Genomic DNA, 22,146 nt, shown 5'->3' on the forward strand with positions numbered 1-22,146 from the left:
GGTTATTTGGGACTTTCCCTACTCAATATTTTTTAAATGAGATTTTCAAAATTCTCCACACTATAAAATCTGCACTTACATTAATATTTCTTGTTCTGTGTGGTATGGGTATGTACATGCTACCTATTCAGCAGATAGTATCTTTTATATACCCGCATCAACAGACACAGCCCTGCCTCCAAGAAACTCAGTCTGGTTTAGGAGATAACAGTACCAGGGGATTTCAAGGTGAGGGTGTGAGAATGGAATGTCTGACAAGTCTGAGATTAAGAAAGACTCCCCCAAAGAAATAATATTTGAGTTATCACAGAAATCAGAGAAACTAAAAAGAGCATTATTATCTATTTCTTTCAGTTACCAAAGAAGAAACTGCTCACTGGTAGTAAAAAGAGCAAAAACTTAAAAGATTCTAGACTCTAATTCTATTTTCAACATCCACAAGCCAGTCTTGGGAAATGAAGTCAACCTCTGTTTGATCAAGTTCTCTCTCACAGAGTCATTGGGAAAACTGTAAGAGAATGTGTAATAGTACCTAGAGCACAGTACCTAACCAAAAATTGATATTCAAAAACTTTCCATTTCCCACTTTCTTTACCCTTCAAAATCAGATTAATCTAAGATAGAAATATTTTCATGAAAATGATTTTTCCCAGTTTTCCAAAATCAAGTGCCAGGGATCTGGTAAAAGTCTTTGGCAGCTGAAATTTTGGCCTATTCTCACAGAATCCTGGTCGAAGAATTTAAAATTTTAATTCATGAGGGAGATCTTTGAAAATGCTTTTTAATCTTCCCAGAGTACTTCCAACTTCTATCAATTTTAATGCCAAAGAAAAAAAGGAAGGTATGAATACTTTTAAAATGCATAAAGCAGAAAATTTGCTTTAAAAAGCATCAAATAATACAGAACTATACAAGTAGATAGTATTAAAGTTCAGCATTCGTATAGGTTAAATCATATATAACAGGACACTGGAAGGGAAAGAACGGAAAATGAAATGGAATCAAAATTTCACACAAAGGCAAACTGACAGAGCAATTGAGGGGGAACACCTTTTATCCAATCAAGTCAGTAATTTAAAAAACTATCTTTAAATAGTATTAAAGAAAATGTACATTAATTTCTGAAGAAGAAAGAAATTAGACTGAGACAAACTAATAATTTATGGATTGACACAATTTAAGTTTTAATTCTGTATTCACTTTAATTTTTGTTTTCTAACAAATATACTTTTCTATATTTTTATGTTTGTCTGTCTAAATTTAGAGCCTGAATATATTTTCTTAATAACCAGTAAAATTCATGAATTTTAGGATTTAATAAATTTGAAACAATGCAAATTACAAAACTGTTAATTATTTTTATTATCTTAGAAATTTATAAAGTAGATCTCATCAAATTTTTACAATGAATTAGTTATGCCAGATGGTAACTATTCTATTTTCTCCCAATTTTCAAAAGCAGCTCTATTCGTGAACATTTCAAAATCACTATCCATAATTCATGAATTATCCCCATTCTTTGACCCTTCAACTGATCTTCACATAAATCCAACTGATAATGTAATACTGTAAATTACCATTATAAGAAAAAAAGTTTTAACTTAGTCAAGCAGTTACCATCAGCTGGAAATAGAAGTAAACTGGTTATATATTAAAGCAATTTTAAATTCTAACACTAGTATTGAAAGGCAGTATAAAATTAGTGTTTCAAGTTGGGTGTGATGGTGCACAACTATAATCCCAGCTACTCTGGAGAGTGTTAGGCAGGAGAATCTCAAGTTTGAGGCCAGCCTGGGCAATTTAGTGAGACCCTCTCTCAAAATAAAATAAAAAGAGGTGAAGGCATAGCTCAGTGCTAGAGCTCTTGCCTAGCATGTATGAGGCCCTGGATCCAAACCCCAGTACAACAAAAAATAAAATAGTGAATCAATATAAAACATCCTGCATTGAGATCTGAGTTCTGGCTTGAATGAGGTGGCCACTGTATTTAGCATTTATAAAACAATATTTTATAAAAACCATAATTCTCTCTCACACACATGCACCGGCTGAAAGTTGCCCATCCTGATTCAATTACGTTCTCCATAATAATAGCGAATATGTCTGATGCATATAATAAATGCGTGATGAGAAATACCAATTTCAAGAATAAAAAGCATAGCTTAAGCAGTCACAAAATTTCCAAACTTGATTTCTTTTTAGTATATATTTTTAAGTTGTAGATAGGCACAATACCTCTATTTTTTTTCCTTTTATGTGGTACTGAGGATCAAACCCAGTGTCTCATATGTGCCAGGCAATTGCTCTACCACTGAACCACAGCACCATCCAAATTTGATTTCTAACTGGAGCTATTCAAAGTCAACAACTGTTTATTGAATGCTGCCAGTATCTACATGGGTAGGAATATGTATCTCAGACCAAGAAAGGGATGTATGGAGGTTACAAGATAGGAAAACCTTGCAAAAGCAAAGCACAAAAAAACACTATTATAGTTAAATACAAAGTGTATGTGTGTGGTGGAGGGGAGGTAATGATGGCAGTGGTTGTAGAGGTAACTAGGAGCAAAATTACCCAGGGCTTTGTAGGCTATATTAGTAAGTTTGGACTTCATCCCAAGAACATGAGGAATCAAAGTGTCTAAGCAATGGTGTAGCATAATTCATTTCCATTTTTGAAAACTCATTCAGCTGGGCCAGGTGGCATATGCCTGTAATCCCAGCCCCTCGGGAGGCTAAGGCAGGAGAATTTCGAGTTCAAAGCAAGCCTTAGCAAAAGCAAGATTCTAAGCAACTCAGTGAGACCCTGTCTCTAAATAAAATACAAAACAGGGCTGAGGATGTGGCTCAGTGATTGAGTGCCCCTGAGTTCAATTCCCAGTACCAAAACCAAAAACAAAACACTTTAGGCTACCATGCAGAGAACAAACAACAAGTGGGCAAGATTGGAGTTAGGGAAACCAGTTAAGAGGCAGCTTTGGTAACCCGAGATGAGGAGGGGCATGAATTAGAAGGCAGTACAATGGTCATTAAGAGTAAGGCCTCCAAGGGCTAGGAGGTGGTTCAGTGGCAGAGCATGTGCTTGGCCTGTGAAACACCCTGAGTTTGGTTCCCAATATCAAATAAAAAATAAAGTACCTCTGATGTCATTTGCCTATATTGAAATCCTGGATTGTCCACTTACCAGGTGTATATTTTTGAGCAAGTTGCTTACTCTCTCTACACCCATTTTCTATAATCCAGAGATAAAAATCTTCACAGGATAGTTGCCAAAGAATAAAATAATAAAAAGAATAAAATAATACAAAGTAGTTATCATGTTGCCAGGCTGAATGAGAATGCAAATGTTTATTATAATTATTAATGTAATGTGAATGGTATGGAGAAATGATGTTTATGGTATAGATGTCTGAAGTTCAGGCAACAAGAACAGTTTGAACATAGGAAAAAGGGATGAGTGTACCTACCTACTCTAGTTTCTGGCTAAGATAATGGTGTTGATGAGAGAAACACAGAAGTCTTGAAGAAGACAGTGTTCATTTTTTAATAAATTGTTAGAGGCATGCCAGTAGGTGAGTGAATGCATACTATGAAGTGAAGAAAATAGACCAGGCTAAAGATCTGACATTCAAAGAGACAGACGGTAATGGGCACTGATGAAAGCTCCTACCGAAAGAATATGCAGTGAAGAAATGACGAAAGGTAGATCCTAGGGAACAGCAAGGAGACATTGAGAGCTAGAGGTCAAAGAGTAAACAGTAGTAGGATATGTCAAAAGCCAAAGGGGGGGGGGAAGTGTTTCAAAAAAGAGGAAGTCCTCTACAATATATCTGCCCAACAGTTAAATTAGTTAAGAACTGAAAGTTTTCATTGGATTTAACAGCAAAGTTATTCATTTCATATAATAAATGTGTCAAGCATTATGCCAGGCTCTGAAGATATAGATATGAGTAAGACCCTTGCATATACTGACTTTATGATGTGAAGATGAGAGTAAATGACCAGCAAATAAAATAGTTAGAAATTGTGATAGGGACAGTGGGTAAAGACAGAATAACATGATACATCAGTAAAGGGAGTTTTCAGATAAGAAGTTTTGGAGGCTTTCTGAGGAGGGAAAATTAAGCTGAGACTTAGAGCAGGGAAGGTTTTAGCATGGCCAGAAAATTCAAAGGAGGTGGCAATGTGGCTATAGTGCACGAATGGGGGTAGAAAGAAGAAAAAAGCCAGACCTCGTTTGTAGATCAAACTAAGGACATGGTGAGAAGAGTTTAGATAATGACCTGTTGAACGTTTATAAATAAGATTAAGGTCATTCTGGCTGACAGAACTTAATGGCTTGGTTTTCCTCTATATGTATACAGTCTTAACAATCAGAAATGAGATGTTATACTCTTTCAAACATTGTCTGTTGCAATATCAGAATAAACTTTTCTATTTTAAAAGATACTACGCAATCATATGCTGCATGTTTTTCTAATGTCCTTTTTAATCTCCTTCCATATTTCTTTTTAAAAATATTTTTCATACTATCTGCTTGGTTCTATCATTAACCTACATTTAAAAAAATATTTCTCATACTATCTGCTTGATTCTATCATTACCTACATTTCTCTGCGTTCCTCATTTTCAAGCAATGTACATCAGAATTTGAATATTTTATAACAAGACTCTGCAAGGTGCTAATAAAATGCACATGAGCCAATAGCACACCAAAAAACTGGTGAAATTCATTGTTAAAAGATTATATTCCATAGTTTGGGTTTCCTATTTCTTGAACCTGTATTTATACACATATACACACACAATGAAGAAAAGTTAATGCAGAAACTCTGGCTTCATCCTGAGCTATTAAATTGTATGCATATTATTTTCTAATTTCCTTATCTGCCAGAGAAAGAATTTATGGCCCTTCCTTTCATATTTCATGAGGATATCAATAATAATGAATACTACCATTTACTTAATACCTGTTAATTAGCTGGGCAAGGTGGTGCTCATCTGTAATCTCAGTTACTCAGTAGGCCAAGGCAAGAGGATTACAAATTCAAGGCCAGACTTGGAGACTTATCGAGACCCTTTCTCAAAATAAAAGTAAAAAAAAGGAGGGGGGGAATATAGTTCAGTGGTAGAGTACCTGGGTTCTTTCAATTCCCAGTATCACAGAGGAAGAAATACCTATTGGTTATCAGACAGTGAGCTAACCATATTATATAAATTATTTTTATCAACCCAATATCTCTGAAAAATAGACATTATTCTTCCCATTTTAAAGGTGAGAAAATAGTTGCACAGAGTTTAGGGGACTTGCCCAAGATTACAGAGCTGGAATTTAAGTCCAGTTCCATGTGTATGGAAACTGTGTCCACTAAACTAAAATGCCTCAGACCATTAACAGATTTGGTTCATTAGAAATACTTGTCAGATATGAGATATTAAATCATAAAAATAAATTTTAAATAATACAAAAAGTTTTATTCAATTTTAATACCATGTACAAGCAAAACATTAGCCATACACACATATTCTTATATTCCTCCCTTTGGCATAATAATTTGATTTCAATTTTTTTTGTATACTGGAGAAGAAAGGTTAAAAGGAAGCTGTAACACTGTATTAACACTGTATTTAAGGCCCAAGTATTTTCATTCTGGGTCAAAGTTTTTTCCCACTTGATGCTTAGTGCACATATTTAATTGAATGAATTATCAGCAATTAGTTAATTGCTATTCACGCAAAACATTCTTGTCTCTCAAAGTTAAAACCTACGAATGGCCTAATGTGTTCCTGAATCAGAAAAACCTAACCTCTGATTAGAAACTATAAATGTCATTATTTCTCTGAACCTGAAAAGGCAACAAGTCTGAAGAAATGCTTAATAATTTGTTCTAAGCAGAATATATACATCATACTGTGAACTCTTCCATCTAGGATTTTTTCAGATAGCCAAGTCATCCACCAAAATACTATTTGAAGTCCAGATATTTAACAAAAAGAAACTGCTGCCAGATCATCTTTATTTTCCTTAACAAAATACACACAAGAGCACAAAATTCACTTATATATCATCATTATTTTACAAGTATAAATAATACTAAGAATTCAAGTACAGTCAAGTGCAGATGTATTTCCTATATGTTAATATGTAAACATAAACTAATTATATACATCATGTGCCTTTGGCCCAGCTGCAAAATAAAAGACATCAAAAGAAACACTGCACTTGACTGTTCAATTGCATTCTTGAGAATTCGTACCAATGCCTATGTAGTTACAGTTGTAACTTTCGTATCACTTAATGTAAACACCCAAATAGACATTTCCTCCCCACTGGCAAACATCTCAAAATTTAAATTATTTCCGTTTTTAATGAGAAAGTACTCAAAATCTTGTGTTTCATTCCTTAAAACAAACACTATTAGAGAACTTATTCCTAATCAAAGTTCTTCCTATGTCAAAATAGATATTATTTATAGGTTACACATAGAAAAAAAAGAATGCTATTTTTTTTTTACTTTTAAAATAGACAAAAAAAAATATCTAAAAGCTGTCTAAAGAGTGTGGATCTTTATGTATTCAAAAGGTTCTTAATTAACTGATACCAGTTGCTCTTAATACCCAGTAGATATAACTCTTACACACTGAAATTGCTAGGCAATCCGAATTCAAATGATATCAAGCATATACTTAAAGGGGCAAAACAATTTTTAAGAAGTACCACAAAAAAGCAATAACTGACATCAATAAGACTACAAACATCCAGTTGAAGGCACGTGGAAGCATTTACTACTTTGTCATCAAAGATTCTCCACTTAGTTCAAGATCAGAAATAGAATCAGCTCTGGGAACTGTTGATTTGGCTTCATTTATTGAGGTTTCTTCATTCTCAGTCTCTTCTTTCTCCTCTGGTTCCTCTAAGCCAGATGCATTTTCAATCACTTGGTCCGTCTGCTCTATAGCTGATATTTTGTCATCTGTTTGCTCTGTATTATTATCTAGAACTTCTTGTTCTTCTAAAGGTTCTGGAAAGATAAAGATTCAAGACTTCAGAATATCTAAATGTTAAAACCTCTAATTAACTAAAAGGTACACATACACATAGAAAACAGTAGAATGGTCTAATGTTACTCTTACAATCTTTTAAAAGAGGTACTTAAATCTCTATAGGATACCATTTGAGTTAGTACGACTGAAGAATAGCTCCTAATCACACATCACATATTTTTATACAAAATGAACTCCTGAAGATACATTTTTAAGTTAAATGTCCAAAATTCAAAGTTCCAACAAAATTATGTGGTATAGGACAAGTGTCCAACAAGCAAATATATGCGTTCTCAGGTTGTGGGTTATGTTTTCTGAAGAAACTGTTTCCCCTGTATCCAAGAAACTCTGTAAGCAATGTTCAAATAAGTACTTCTATATTTGTATTGTGCATACATACATATGTATATATGGCAATGTTTTTCTCCAAAGGCATACCAAGTCTCCCCTTCTCCTCAGCAAGGTTAAGTCTTTAGTATTGAAATTTTTCTCTAGCATGCTAGAGAGAGAAAACAGATGTTTCTCTTTGTTTTTTCAATCTTGTCTTAAAAACTGTCTTGGTCTCTACCTAAAAAATGTATTCTCTTTAAATTTTCTTTTTGAGTTTTATTAAATTTAAGCCTCTTAATAATAATTTAATAATAACAATTTTATTAATTAAACTAATTCTTTAAAGTTTAAAAAACAGGCTGGAGGAAAGGAATGACAGGAGCAGACAAGCTTTGGGCTACCCAGTTTCCAAGTCAAAGATAAAAATCTAGCTTTGAGGTATTTCTTTTTGTTTTTGAAATAAACAGTAATTAATATTCTTGCTAAGAGAAATACACTTAAAACCACATAAGCTAAGCAAAAAAGCAAATTTTCTACTTCATTGAAGATTCCTTATGATATATTGTAAATAATACTGATTCAAAAAAATCTGGAGGGAAGGCCAGACTATTGGCAAAAATTTCTAGTTAAATTCCTTGCATGGTATAAACCAAAGTTTGCAAACTAAATAAATAAAATAGTTCTACAAAGAATTATGTTATATACACTCACTTTAACATGGAAGTCTTAGAAATTCATGGTTTTACCATAACAGTTTCAATAAAGACCAATTATTCTTTTCTCACATGCTCTATGCCAAGACTTTAAAAATACTTTTAAAGTATTATTTTCTTAAACATATGGACTCTGGACTCTGGTTTACAGAATTAATTATAATTAACTTCTTCCTCTTTATATATGGAATAAAAGGCCTAAATTCCAGAGTTAGTGACATTCAACTTAATGAGATCTTACTGTACAATAATTTCATGTGATCACAAAAAGTAGTGGGGCATATTCATAAATCATACTTGTGACAAATATCATAAAAATCCTACTTGTATCAATACAAAACTTAAAATAGTATCACTGCACCACTGGGAATCTAAACAAAACTCCAATATAGAAAAGCAGCAAGTTATTCAAATTTTGTTTTTTGAGTGCTCTAGGGCACAAAAGAAACAGGGAGAAACAGCAAATGAAACTCTATAGCATGTACAAATTATTTTTGCTACAAAGACAAGCAAGTTCTTCTGTAGAAAACCTTAGGAACTGCCAACCATCTACCCTCACAAAAATAATCCAGTGTAGAATTTTAAGAGTCATAGTTTTCCACAACTCTCTGGCCGTAGAGCAAAATCTTCTTGGCAAGAACTTTCCAATGTGTTTAGTAAGCCTTCTGAAATAAACTAATAAAATCACTCAAAGTGAAACAAGGAAAAGACAGAATCTAGGATGCAATAGTAAATAAGTAAATATAGGACACACAAAATCATATTCTGACAGACTGCCTCAATACTATACTAAAATGGGAGAGGTATCAAAGTTCATGGTTTATTATATTAAAGTGTGATATTATTTTTTTCAAAAACATGCTCTACTAGTCAAAGCCAATTTAAAAATTCTAGGTTCATAAAAAAGCAGTTAATACCAAAAGGAGAATTATAATACTGAAATTGTTAAGTGTCTATAATACATGAATTCAAAGAAATACAATGAGCTGACACAATTAGAAAACATGACACACAAAGTTTCCAGACAATAGTGTATTTCAGAGAACATATAGAACACTAAAAAATTGGTGAAATAATGAGAGGGATTTGAGAATGATCCAAGAGCCCATTAATAATTACTTTTGTTCCCTGGGGTTGTATTATAGTTTGGAACTGAAATGTCCCCCAAAAGCTCATATGTCGAAATCATGGTCTCCAATGAAGCAAGGTTCAGAGCTAGGCTTTTAGGAAGTGACTGGATCATGAAGACTAATAGCTGAATGGACTACTAGGAAGTGGGAAGAAAATGGGTCACTGGGTGTATGTCTTGAAGGATTTATCTTCTCCCAGACCCTTCTTCCTTATCTGTCTGCTTCCCAGCTGCCATGAGCTGAGCAGCTTTCCTTTGCCATGCCCTTCCACCATGATGTTCTGCTTCACCTCAGAAATATAGCTGGCTGACTATGGATTCAACTCTCTGAAATAGTAAGCCAAAATAAATCTTTCCTCTTCTAAGTTGTTTTGGTCACAGCAACAAAAAGTTAATAGAGGTTGATTTGCAGGAAAACAGTCCTAAAACAGTAAAGTTACAAAAAGTTGGTATGTGACATGCCTTATAATGCAGACTTCAGTTATTCTAAATGAGATAGGTATTTGATGTTTAGAAGCCAATTCAATTTTGTAAGAAATCATACAAACAATATCTAAATGCATTAGATATAAAATATTAACAAAAAATTTCATATTAATTTAATAATTAATCTCAGACATAATAGTAGGACTATTTTATGTCTCAAACTACTTATTTTCTATAGGAGGACATCATTCACTTAGTCTAATAAAATCAGTATTTTTTTCATGAAGTTGTAGTTAAAAATAGCTTATTAGTATAAATATATATTATAAAAGATGTTACTATTTGGCAGTAAAATACTAAAAGAGAAACCAGTCTTTGTGTTCATACTAAAAAAAAAACAGGCCTACTCTTCCTTGTATGGCCCAATTTAAGACTAAGAGCTGGTAACAACTACCTTACCAACCTAATTCTATCTGTAAGAAATGTTCAAATAAACATCAACATCTATAATGCCAAAAAACCATTATACCACAGTATGATAAAAATAAATATGATCTACAGAATTTCCTTCTCCACTCTTGTCCTCCACCCCCACCCCCAATATTCTTGAGAGAGAAGTTTTTTCTACCAAATGGTAACAATTGGCAACCAATTGTTTGGGCAAAATCTCAACTCAGCTAGATAACTCAAATTTATAAAACTGAATGAAAAATTGCATAACAAATACCACTGCCTTAGCTATAAACCATGCAAAAACATGTAAGAACTTCATAATGCCTTTAGGTTTTTTATCCTAGTTCTTAAAAGAATAATTTTTTAAGAACATTTAAAAATATTAATTTATTTTTGCCTAACACATTAAAATTACATATCAATTTATTAAATTTTGAAGATTTATAGTAAGATTATTTTATATCTTATTAAAACAACCTTCATTTATTTTGGCCTTGCTAACATATTAGTGCTCACTATATGTGTAAACTACAAACTTACTCAAAGAATGTCATTAAATTAAAATTGACAATTGTCTTTGATCAAGACAGTTTTTATAAGAATTTCCTGCCTTCAGGAAAACCATCAACTTTATATTTAAGGAAGAACCCAGCCCAACCCAATGACTCAGTGAATAAAATTTAATTAAATTATAACCACTTATGAGAAAATAGCTAGTATTAAACTTAAAAAGTTTTATTAAGAAGTGATCTCAATTTAAACTATTATGCTCTCAATTTAAACTTTGTGTCTTAAACAAACATATGAGAATATACTATAGGCAAGTTTACAGTTTGAGAAAACTGAACATAATTAAATATAAACAAAGGCATAAGCTTTTAGGACCTGATAAAAATTTTCATTATCAAATAGTTCTATTTCCTGTAGCATAATAACAAAACTACTAAAACCAGAACTTTCCCTTATTCAACATAACCTAATGGTAACAGTATTTGCATAAAAGAAATAGAAACCAGATTATCAAGATGAATTTAATTTTGTATAAATTTTACTATTTTTAATAGTATTGATTAGATGCCATAAGTTTTATTAGTAAGTTATTCCAGTTGAATAAAAATTGTCTTCCACTAAAGTAATTACATGAAAACTTCTAAAATAATTATATGAGACCTATACAAACACAACTGAGCAATGAAAACACAATATTAAAAAATTTTAAACATGTTGGCAAAAAAAAAAAGTCACCATACTTGCATACTTACAATGTAGAAAAACATAGTATTCTAATGATTACCATATCTAACAAAAAGAATGCTACATATCAGATATCTTAGAAAGCATATTTTTTAACAAAGTTAAAACTTTAGGATAAACCACATTAATATCACCTAGCAAAGATTTCAATATTACTGTACTATCATTTAATCATAAAAAAAAATGAGGAATCTAAAAGCAGTTCATTTTATGGCATACCATATCTACTGTACTATCATTTAATCATAAAAGAAATTGAGGAATCTAAAAGCAGTTCATTTTTTGGCATACCATATCTAGTATGCTCCCAGACAAAAAAAATAATCCATATCCCTAATTTCTTGTTTTTTTCTTATCTGTCACCAAAGCATCTGGATACATAAGTTCTGGCAGGGCAGGGGGGATTGCTTTTAGAAATTATTTCTATCTAGTAAGTTAAATGAGCAATTAATGCAAAAAATTTCTTCTAAGTCTCTTTGATGAAAACTTTCCAAAATTCCATATGTTGTTCTAAAGAGTGATACAAAGATTGTAAGAGCCTCGTGACTCATCCTAAATAAAATCTTCTAATATCAGAATCCAAACAAAACTCAATTTCGAACTCTTGTGTTACAGATTGGGAAAAAAAAAATTTTTAAGGTTCTTCTACTATTTAGATCATTCATATAAATGGTTACTGATATTTGTTGAAGGAGGAGTTCAGACAGAAGAAAGTTACTTTTTGAGTCCACCTATAAATATTGTAATTTAACCTCTACAGTTCCTGCTACTATCAAGAAACTATTTCAATATTTTACAATTACAGAAATTAAAGCAAGGAAAAATCAGTCCTCAACTTTATACATCATTGAAAAATTTAGAAATCAAAAATTTAAGCTCCCAGTTAACATTAGCTGCTGCTACACAGAGCAAATCATTGAGATGACATAGTCCTATTTAATAGTTCAATTTAATTGTAAGGGTACACCACAGGCATTCAAAACAAATGCAGCTTCACTTGTTCACCAAAAATACTTCCAGAAATTACTTAAGAAATCCAGCTTGGAACTCATAACTGTATCATAGTATGGCAATAAGAGTCTTGGAAAAAACTTTCAATCTTCTGGATAGCCAAAGAAGAAAAAGGTGCTTGTAGCCACTTTGATGAATCCGAAGAGAAGTACTACTACTCAGACTCTGCCTCAAGTTTGATCTTCAACTATTAACATTACCTTATTGGGGTTGAATTTGAGCCAGTTAGACTTCATTCCGGAGATTTCAGACAGAAAATGAGACATCTGGGATATTGTTCCTCCTAGATTAGATGAGAAGGAAAGGTATAGCTGGATGTTTGCTAACTATCTATCTTGACCTTAGCAGAGAAGATAAAGCATGGGACCCATTATCAAGATTTTTTTGCTGCTTTTTCTTATCTTTTCTTCCTTTTCTTAATCCCAACCTCTGGCTTTTGAATATTCACTTTAGCAAGTTTACTCATGGAAAAGACTTCATTTTTTTCCTTTAGGCATCTTCAGTATGAAATCCTTTAATTTTCAGTTCCAAGAGATTGCAATGGCAAGGCTGATGATTGGCTTGTAACAGCATGCAGCTCAGAGCGTGACTTTTAAGCAGGGGGTAAAAAAAAAATTGACCGTGTGTTTGGAGTTGATGTTGTAGACTTGGAGAAGATGAATGCATTGATTCGATGTTGGAAGTATACAGGTCTCTGTCATAACTATCTGTATTGAAATTTGTTTAGGTATTTGTTAGTAAGCCAAAAGCCAAGCCTAATTCAACACGCATATTTTAAAACTGTCAGATCTTCGATCTATATAAATGCTCACAAAACTTCCTTAAGAATTCCTAAAGCAGAATTGCAAGATGAATTCTAAAATACAAGTTCTGATAAAGTCTGTCTCTGTAAAATAAGGTTGAATTTATATCAAAGACTGTTAATCTCATAGATCTCTATAAATTGTTTCAATGGAACACAGTCCTGTTGACATAGTCATTCAAAAAATACAAACAAAACTTTTCAATTCCAAAGTTTCCTGCTTTCCAGTAATTTCTACCAATTCAAGTGGTAGACACCTATCTACTTTACCACTTTAATCCCAAATTTTCAAAGTATTTCATAATTATAAATAATTGTTTCATAATTCTAGTAATCTAATTTACTCAGATAAAATTTTTCAATGATCCCATGAACACATTACCAGTCAAATTAGTTTTAGAAAAGTTTACTCCATAAACAATATTTATGTAATTGGTGCTATATGCTGCATATCACAATATAACCTGGATTTTAAAACTGAAACACATCATACCACTTACATAGGAGGCCATTAGAGCAAAACTGACATGTGCATGCTGCAAAATCTGGTAAATTAATCCACTGTTATCTCTAAGCATTATGTTTTAATTATGGTTAAACAGCATACATTTATTAGTAAGAGACAAAAAAAAATTTAATTCACATATTCATACCTTCACTGAGCTGGTTCTCTGATGAAAGCATACTTCCTGATGGTAAGGGACCAACTGAACTTGAACCTTCCACTCCCTGTCTCTTCTCAAAACTAAACTCTGGAAGCCTTGGAGCCTGGGGTCTGGTTTTTCTTGCAGGATTCAGGAAAAAACAGTAGGCACATCGAAAAGCTGCAAAAATTTTTTTTTAAATGAGCAAAATCATAAACCAAAGAAAGTTCAAAGACTAATCAGATAATTCACAAGATTACTTTTGTAAACAAAGAACTTTCAAAAGCTATTTATACCATGTGAAATTCATGTTAATATTTTTATTTGTTATGGGCACTGGGGATTTAAACTACTGAGCCATATCACTAACACTTCTTATTTTTTGAGACAGGGTCTCACAAAGTAGCTTAAGGCCTCATTAAGTTGCTGAGGCTGGCTCTGAACCTGTGATCCTCCTGTCTCAGCCTCCTGAGCTGCTGGGATTACAGGTATGTGCCACCACGTCCAGAAGATTCATGTTATTTTAATCACATCATGGTAAGTTTTCTAAACAAAGTTAATTTTAAAGCATACCTCATATTATTATTAGAATGAGAGTATTGATTCCAAAGCAGAAAATACTATACTACTAATGATTTAAATATATTACTGAATTTGTATTTCTAGTTAACAGAACATTAGATATTCTAAAATCTAGAACCCTGTTTATTTGCCCAAGAAAATGCAGTATGTCATATTTCAGAATCAAAATTTATAACAAATATTTGATACATGTCTGCACAAGAGAATCATCTGGGAACTTGAAAGAAAATGCTGATGCTTAGACCCCAGTTAAATTGGATTCTTTGTTGGTGGGTCCTACGTATCATAATTTTTTAAAAACTTTTGGGTGATTCTGAAGCACATTTAGTTTGAGAAAAACTGGCTTAGTCACTGTATATTATATGAAGAAGAAACCTTAGTTGTCTTCCCTGCTTTGCTCTGGGTATTAAATAAAAACAATATGCCCAAGCAATGTATACAAAGACAAAATCTAAAATAAAATGGCATTGCATAGGAAGTGGCATAGAGTCTCACTGCCCAATAATTCTTACCAATGTATTCAAATTCTTCCTTCAAAGCCATGCCATTATGAGAAAAACACTGCTGACATATAAGAGCATACCTACATCAAAAGGAAAAATAAACATACCAGTCACAAAAACAGGCAAAGTTCACGGGAAAGGCTATTTTAGCCATCATGGCTAATTTATATTTTAAGTCAACTAAACATGCTATAATAGATTAGATACTACTTAGAATATCATAAACAATACTCCTTAAAAGCCTAAGTGAATCTACGCCAAAGTCTCAGCCTTTTTAAAAGATAATTCATATATCAAATTAAAAATAAAGTGAAGAAATCCTTATTAAGTCAGCAGAAACATATCTGATAACAGTACACTTAAATTCCAGTGTTTCCCAATGTATATTCTTGGGGGTCATAGTTTCCAAATTTGTAGTCAAATATGTTTGGAAAAGATGGAACCCTCTTAAAGAGTCACAATGAATATAATTAAAACCTCTGAGAAATCTTGCAATAAAAAATACATTTAATTTTATGTAATTTAGTCCAAAGTTAACTTCTAGACATCATCATTCCTATACTTTTCTGTTACACTTAAAAATCTACTATATATATTGTCTGTTCTCTGAACATCCACTCAACAAATAGTTGGTTCAATCCAAAGTAATTCTGTTCTAAATAATATATAATTTATTTGTTAACATTAAACTCTGGTGTCTTCTATTAAAATGATAATATTAACTCATAAAGTTGTATCTACTCTACTATCCAATGAATACTTTCAGTTTATGCTAAGACAACTGTTCTGTTCACATCACATCTATCTTCCTAGAGTTATAATTAAGATAATAATTGGAAAAATATTTTGATAACTTTAAGTGCTAAGTACATGTAAATGATTTTCATTATCATTAAAATCATTACTATCACCATGTCCAGTAATGACATCTACAAAAATCCATTTTTACAACCTACCAGGTTTTCATTATTTTTGTGATTCAAGTTTAAACATTTCAAAGAAAGAATTCCAGTTGTATAAAATTAATCTTTTGGGAGAGTTAATTTCAGTTTGTTACAAATGGATCTTATTTACACTACTTTGTCCAAATTCCTAGTAAAACACAACTGAACACATATTATTTTATACAAAACTCTATTATGTTCTAAAAATCAGGAAATAAGGGCCACAAAAGTATAACAGCTCATGTGTGTACACACACATCCATACCAATATTTTCATCTTCCTTTATCTACCACCCTAGCAAACATTACCTGTTCTGTGGACCATCACCAACTAAATATTCAACAATCCTATCCAGAGCACCTCGTTCTCGAGGAAGAATGGGTCTTGCCAAAGGTGGACCTGGAGGATGAAGGCCTATTAAATAAATAAATACGCACAAATAAAATTTATATGAATAAGATACAAATAAAATTTAATTCAATTACCAAGAACTACGTATGCTTGCTAGAACTCTTTTGGAAGATTTTAACAAAACAGTAAAATATTAATTCTTATAAATCTCTATAAAACACTTAAATTTTCATTAAAAATAATATACTACAAAAATAACTATTTAAATATATGCTACATCAGCAACATAATTAGGAGATAAAACCATGTAAGATTCTATACAAACTAATTTTTAACACACCCAAACTCTTAAAGCCCTGTAAAAATAAATTAGAAGACTTCCATTTTATGTTCTAAAAGAGTAACAAGGATAAGATTTACCACCCCACCTAAAATACTACGCAAAATATAGGAACTAACAGACTATTAAAAACACAAGATAACAGGCTATGTAAGTTAATGTTTCTTTAGTGACTAAAACAAAATATGCCCAACAATTGCCTCAGTTTACTGCCTACAGGGTTTCTAGGAAGTTCGGCAAGGAAAGTAAAACCAGAGAAAGTACAGCAGTTACAACAGTTCCCAGAGTTGAGAAGAGAGTACTGGAACTCTGGGGAAGCCAGGGCAGCTCAGGTTCATGTGAAAGAGTACCAAAGAAGGGAGATGGCACAAAGATAGAATACTTAAAGATCTTCAAGAGGGTCTCCCAGATTACTAGGCAGATTAATGACCAGTGCATGCATGTGAGGAAACTACCTCAGACTAGAAGAGCCAACCAAAAAGATGAAAGAAATTAGTACTCACAAGGACAAAAATTACTGCCTATTAAAATAGCTACAGTGGAAAATGTAACACACAGGTCATGGGCAAAGTATTCAGAAGAGTTTTGTAGAGGAATAAAAAAATTTTACATTGTCTGGCACCAAATCAAAAATTACTAGCCATGCAAATAAACAAGAAAATAACACCCATTAATAACAAATATTAACCAAAACTGTCCCAGAAATTGACAGTTGATTGGTCAGCAAAAACATAAAAAACTTATTTTGTCTTATCTTCCACGTTTGAGAATCTAGAGGAAAGATTCAGTATGTTAAGTAGAGACTGGAAAAAAATAAAAACATCTAAACTCAACTTCTTCAAATGAAAACTACAGTGTCTAGGATGAACATTTTACAGGAAAGAGGTGAACAGCAATTTAGGTATTGCATAAAATAATATTGGTCAACTTGAAGATGTAGCAATAGAAGCCATACAAAGAATTTTAAGGGAAAAAAAACATCAGCAAGTTGTGGGGCAACCTCAAGCAGATATAGATATAAAATATACACTCAAAACTGAAAGAATTTATCACTAGTAGAACTACTTTATAAGAAACAACAAAAATCAGGCAGACGGAAAATGACAACAGACAAAAAGCTGCTATGTGAAGGAATAAGATGCATCTGCAAAGGTTACCATGTGGGTAAACAATTTTTTATTATTTGAGTCCTTTTAAAAGATAATTTACTATTTAAAGGAAAAATAATAATTTATTATGGGATTATAATATACATAGAAGTAAAACGTGTAACAATAAAAGCACAAAGACCAGAAGAGAAGCACAAGCAAATTGTTAGATTCTCAAAACTATATGTGAAATGGTATCATATCATTTGAAAGGGTTTGTGATAAATTATACACTACAAACCCCAAAACAACCATTAAAAGAACACAAAAAAGTATTATAACCAATAAGACAGCCAATAAGATTAAATGAAATTATAAAAGCTAACCCAAAAAAAGGCAGAAAAAGAGAAAAGGGTAACAGAGAAAAAAAAAAGGGGAAAAACAAAAAAACTCAGATGGAACATTTGAACTCAAACCCAAACATGCAAACATATAAATCATTATATTAAATTTATGTGACCTGAATATCATCTTAATGAAGAAAAAGATTATAAGAATGGATAAAAATCAAGAAGAAATAGATAAATACACAATTTTACTTGAAGATTAACATTTTTCTCAATAATTGATAAAATAAGCAGACAGGAAAAAAAAATCAGGAATAATACAGAACACTTGAACAACTACTAACTTCACCTAACTGACATTTATACCTGCTGCTCTACCTAAAAGGGACACACTGTATGTTCTTTTCAAGAAAACAGAAAACATTTACTCATACATGACATTCTGGACATAAAACAAGTCACAGTATATTTAAGAAGATTCAAAGCACACAAAATATGTCTTCTGGCCACAACAGAAATTAGAAATCAGCAACAGAAAAACATTTGAAAAATCACTAAATATTTGGAGGCTAAATAACATACATCTAAAGTAACCCAGGAGTCAAAGCAAAAAAATCAAAAGTATTATAAAGTATTTTATATAATGCTTTATAAAGTATTTTAACCAAAAAAAAAAATTTTGATATACAGTTAAAGTAGTACTTAGAGGAAAATTTATAACACTAAGAACCTGTTTTTAAGAAGATACGTTCAAAATCCATGATTTCGGCTTCATTCACAACTTCAGTTTCTACCTTAAAAAACTAAAAAAGAAGAGCCAGGCATGGTAGCACATGCCTGTAATCCCAGTGACTCAGAAGAATGAGGCAGGAATATCGTAAGCCAGCCTCAGCAACTTACTGAGAGGCCCTAAGCAACTTAGCAAGACCCTGTCTCAAACAACAAGCAAACAAAAAAGACCCTGTCTCAAAATAAAAAAGGACTTGGGGATGTGGCTCAGTGTTGAAGCATCCTGGGCTCAATCCCCGGTACCAAAAAAAAAGAACAAAACTAAAAAGGAAGAGCAAGTGAAACTCAAAGGAAACAGAATAGAATATTAATAAAATAAAATATATAAAAATAATAGATAAAAGCTGGTTCCTTGAAAAGATGAATAAATTGACAAATTTGTAGCCAGACTAATCAGAGGGAAAGAGAAAACATTCCAAAACACTTGTATCAGAAGTGAGAGAAACAAAACTGTGGTTGTAGGTCTGTGGTAGAGCATTTGCCTAGTAAGTGTAAGGCACTAGATTTGATCCTTAGCACCACATAAAAATAAATAAAATAAAGGCATTCTGTCCATTTACAACTACAAAAAAATTTTTTAAAAAAAGAAGTGACAGAAACAGCATAACTCCAGATTGTAAAGATATTAAAAGGAATATTATGAACAATGTTATGGCAATAAATTCTAAAGTTAGATGTAACATTCCTTCAAAGACTACCAAATTACCAGATCTCACTCAAAAAGACACAAACTATTTGGTTTGCTAAAATTTTGTTAAGAATTGTTACATCTTGCACAAAACTCAACTCAAAATGGATCAAGGACCTAAGAATAAAACCAGAGACCCTGCATCTAATAGAAGAAAAAGCAGGCCCTAATCTCCATCATGTGGGACTAGGCCCAACTTCCTTAATAAGAACTCCTATAACACAAAAATTAAAACCAAGAATCAATAAATGGGATGGATTCAAACTAAAATGTTTCTTCTCAGCAAAAGAAATAATCTGTGAGGTGAAGAGAGAGCCTACATCTTGGGAGCAAATCTTTACCCCTCACACAGAGCACTAATCTCTAGGTTATATAAAGAACTCAAAAAGCTAAACACCAAAAAAACCCAAATAACCCAATGAATAAATGGGCCAAGGACCTGAACAGACACTTCTCAGAAGATGATGTACAATCAATTGGCAAATATATGAAAAAATATTCATCATCACTAGCAATTAGAGAAATGCAAATCAAAACTACTCTAAGATTTCATTTCACTCCAGTCAGTATGGCAGCTATTATGAAGACAAACAAAAATAAGTGTTGGTGAGGATGTGGGGAAAAAGGTACACTCATACACTGCTGGTGGGACTGCAAATTGGTGCAGCCAATATGGAAAGCAATATGGAGACTTGGAAAATTGGGAATGGAACCGCCATATGACCCAGCTATCCCTCTCATGGGTCTATACCCAAAGAATTTAAAAACGGCATTCTACAGGAACACAGCAACATCAATGTTTATAGCAGCACAATTCACAATAGCTAAACTGTGGAACCAACCTAGATGCCCTTCAAAACATGAATGGATTAAAAAAAATGTGGCATATATACACAATGAAATATTACTCAACAATAAAAGAGAATAAAATGATAGCATTCGCAGGCAAATGGATGGAGTTGGAGAAGATAATGCTAAGTGAAGTTAGCCAATCCCAAAAAAACAAATGATGAATGTTTTCTCCGATATAAGGAGACTGATTCATAGTGAGGTAGGGAGGGGTAGCAAGGGAGGAATAGATGAACTCTAGATAGGACAGAGGGGTGGGAGGGTAAAGGAGGGGGCTGGGGTTAAAAATAATGTTGGAATGTGATGATCATCATTATCTAAAGTACATGTATGAAGACAAGAATTGGTGTGAATATACTTTGTATACAACCAGAGATATAAAAAATTATGCTCTATATGTGTAATATGAATTATAATGCATTATACTGTCATATGAACATTTTTAAAAATTAATTTTTAAAAATGAATAAATAAAAAAGGAAAAAAATCTGTTATATCTTGGGCTGGTGTAGTAGTGCAGTGGTAGAGCACTTGCCTAGCATGTGTGAGGCACTGGATTCGATCCTTAGCACCACATAAAAATAAATAAAGTGAAGGTATTATGTCTGCCTACAACTAAAAATATTTTTTAAAAAGAATTGCTGCATCTTATGTTCACATGTGATATTATTCTATAGTTTTTCTTTTAAAAACTGAATTTTCAGTGGGAAAAAAAAAAGAAAGAAAAGAAGATCCTTTTCCACAAAGGAAACACTAAGCCCGATGCTTCAAGTGGTAAATTCTACCAAACATTTAAGGAAGAGGTAATACCAATTCCATACAAACTTATCCAGAAAACTAAAGAAGAGCTATGAGGCTAGTATTATTCTGATGCCAATACCAGACAAAGATATTAAAATTATATATATATAAATTATATAATATTATTAATTGGTCTGTAATATATATTAATATATATATTAATATTACAGACCAATATACCTTGACATAAACATTTTTAACTAAATGTTAGCAAACTGAAAACATAAGGACCAAGTGAGATCTATCCTAGGAAAGCAATGTGGTTGAACATTTAATGTTCAATATAATTCACTACATGAACAGATGCTAAAACAAAACAAACACAATATGAACATCTCAATAAATGCAAAAAAAAGTATTTTGAAAACCCATCACTTAATACTAACAACTGAATTGGCACTTCCTCAACCTGATAGAGTTATTTATTTAAAAGCAAACACACAGAGCTAACATAATGTGAATGGTGAAGAGGAATTGCCTTTCCCTAAGATCAACACTAAGATAAGGATGTCTACTCTTCCTCACTCTATTCAAGATTGTATTGAAGGTTCTAGCTAGAGTAATAGGGTAAGAGAAATAAATAAAGGAAGGCCAGATTGGAAAGGGAAAGTAGGACTTTCTTTATTCACTGACAATGTGTCTATCTAAGTAGAAAACACTGTTATCTATACAAAATCTACTAGAACTAATAGTGAGTTTAGAAAGGTTATAGGATATTAGATCAACATACAAAAATCAAGTGAGTATTTATATACTAACAATGAACAATTAGAAATACTTAATTAATTGCCAAGGCACCAAAAATATAAAATGATTAGATGTAAATTTGGCCAAAAAATGGATAAAACCTATACATAACACTATAAAATATTGGTAAGAAAAATTAAAGACCTAAATACATGGAGAGATATACTATATTTAATAAATAAGATAATATCAAAAGAGGGAGAGTGGAGAGTAGAAGACTAACAGTTTATGTAATAATTTATATTAGATAAAAGTAATAGGAATCATATGTGGCTCCCAAGTCAGTGGACAAAAAAAAAAAAAAAAAAAAA

General features: G+C 32.2%; 1 protein-coding gene across 2 annotated transcripts in view; it reads right to left on the minus strand.

Annotated features, from left to right (window-relative positions):
• Positions 1 to 628: 628 nt before the first annotated feature.
• The window catches only part of Lnpk (lunapark, ER junction formation factor), a 72,453-nt gene continuing 50,935 nt past the window's right edge, over positions 629 to 22,146 (minus strand). Inside the window, exons 10-14 of one of the 2 annotated variants that reach the window (XM_005324625.5) lie at positions 16,144 to 16,249; positions 14,900 to 14,970; positions 13,815 to 13,985; positions 12,560 to 12,642; positions 6,855 to 7,021 (exon numbers count right to left, since the gene is read on the minus strand). In XM_005324625.5, the coding sequence (XP_005324682.1) occupies positions 7,013 to 7,021; positions 12,560 to 12,642; positions 13,815 to 13,985; positions 14,900 to 14,970; positions 16,144 to 16,249 (440 nt within the window). In that variant the 3' untranslated portion in view covers positions 6,855 to 7,012. Of the gene's footprint in view, positions 7,022 to 12,559; positions 12,643 to 13,814; positions 13,986 to 14,899; positions 14,971 to 16,143; positions 16,250 to 22,146 lie in introns of both variants that reach the window. The other variant, XM_005324624.4, reaches the window with a different exon arrangement.

This window comes from Ictidomys tridecemlineatus, chromosome 7, assembly GCF_052094955.1.
Source record: "Ictidomys tridecemlineatus isolate mIctTri1 chromosome 7, mIctTri1.hap1, whole genome shotgun sequence".
NCBI lineage: Eukaryota > Metazoa > Chordata > Mammalia > Rodentia > Sciuridae > Ictidomys > Ictidomys tridecemlineatus.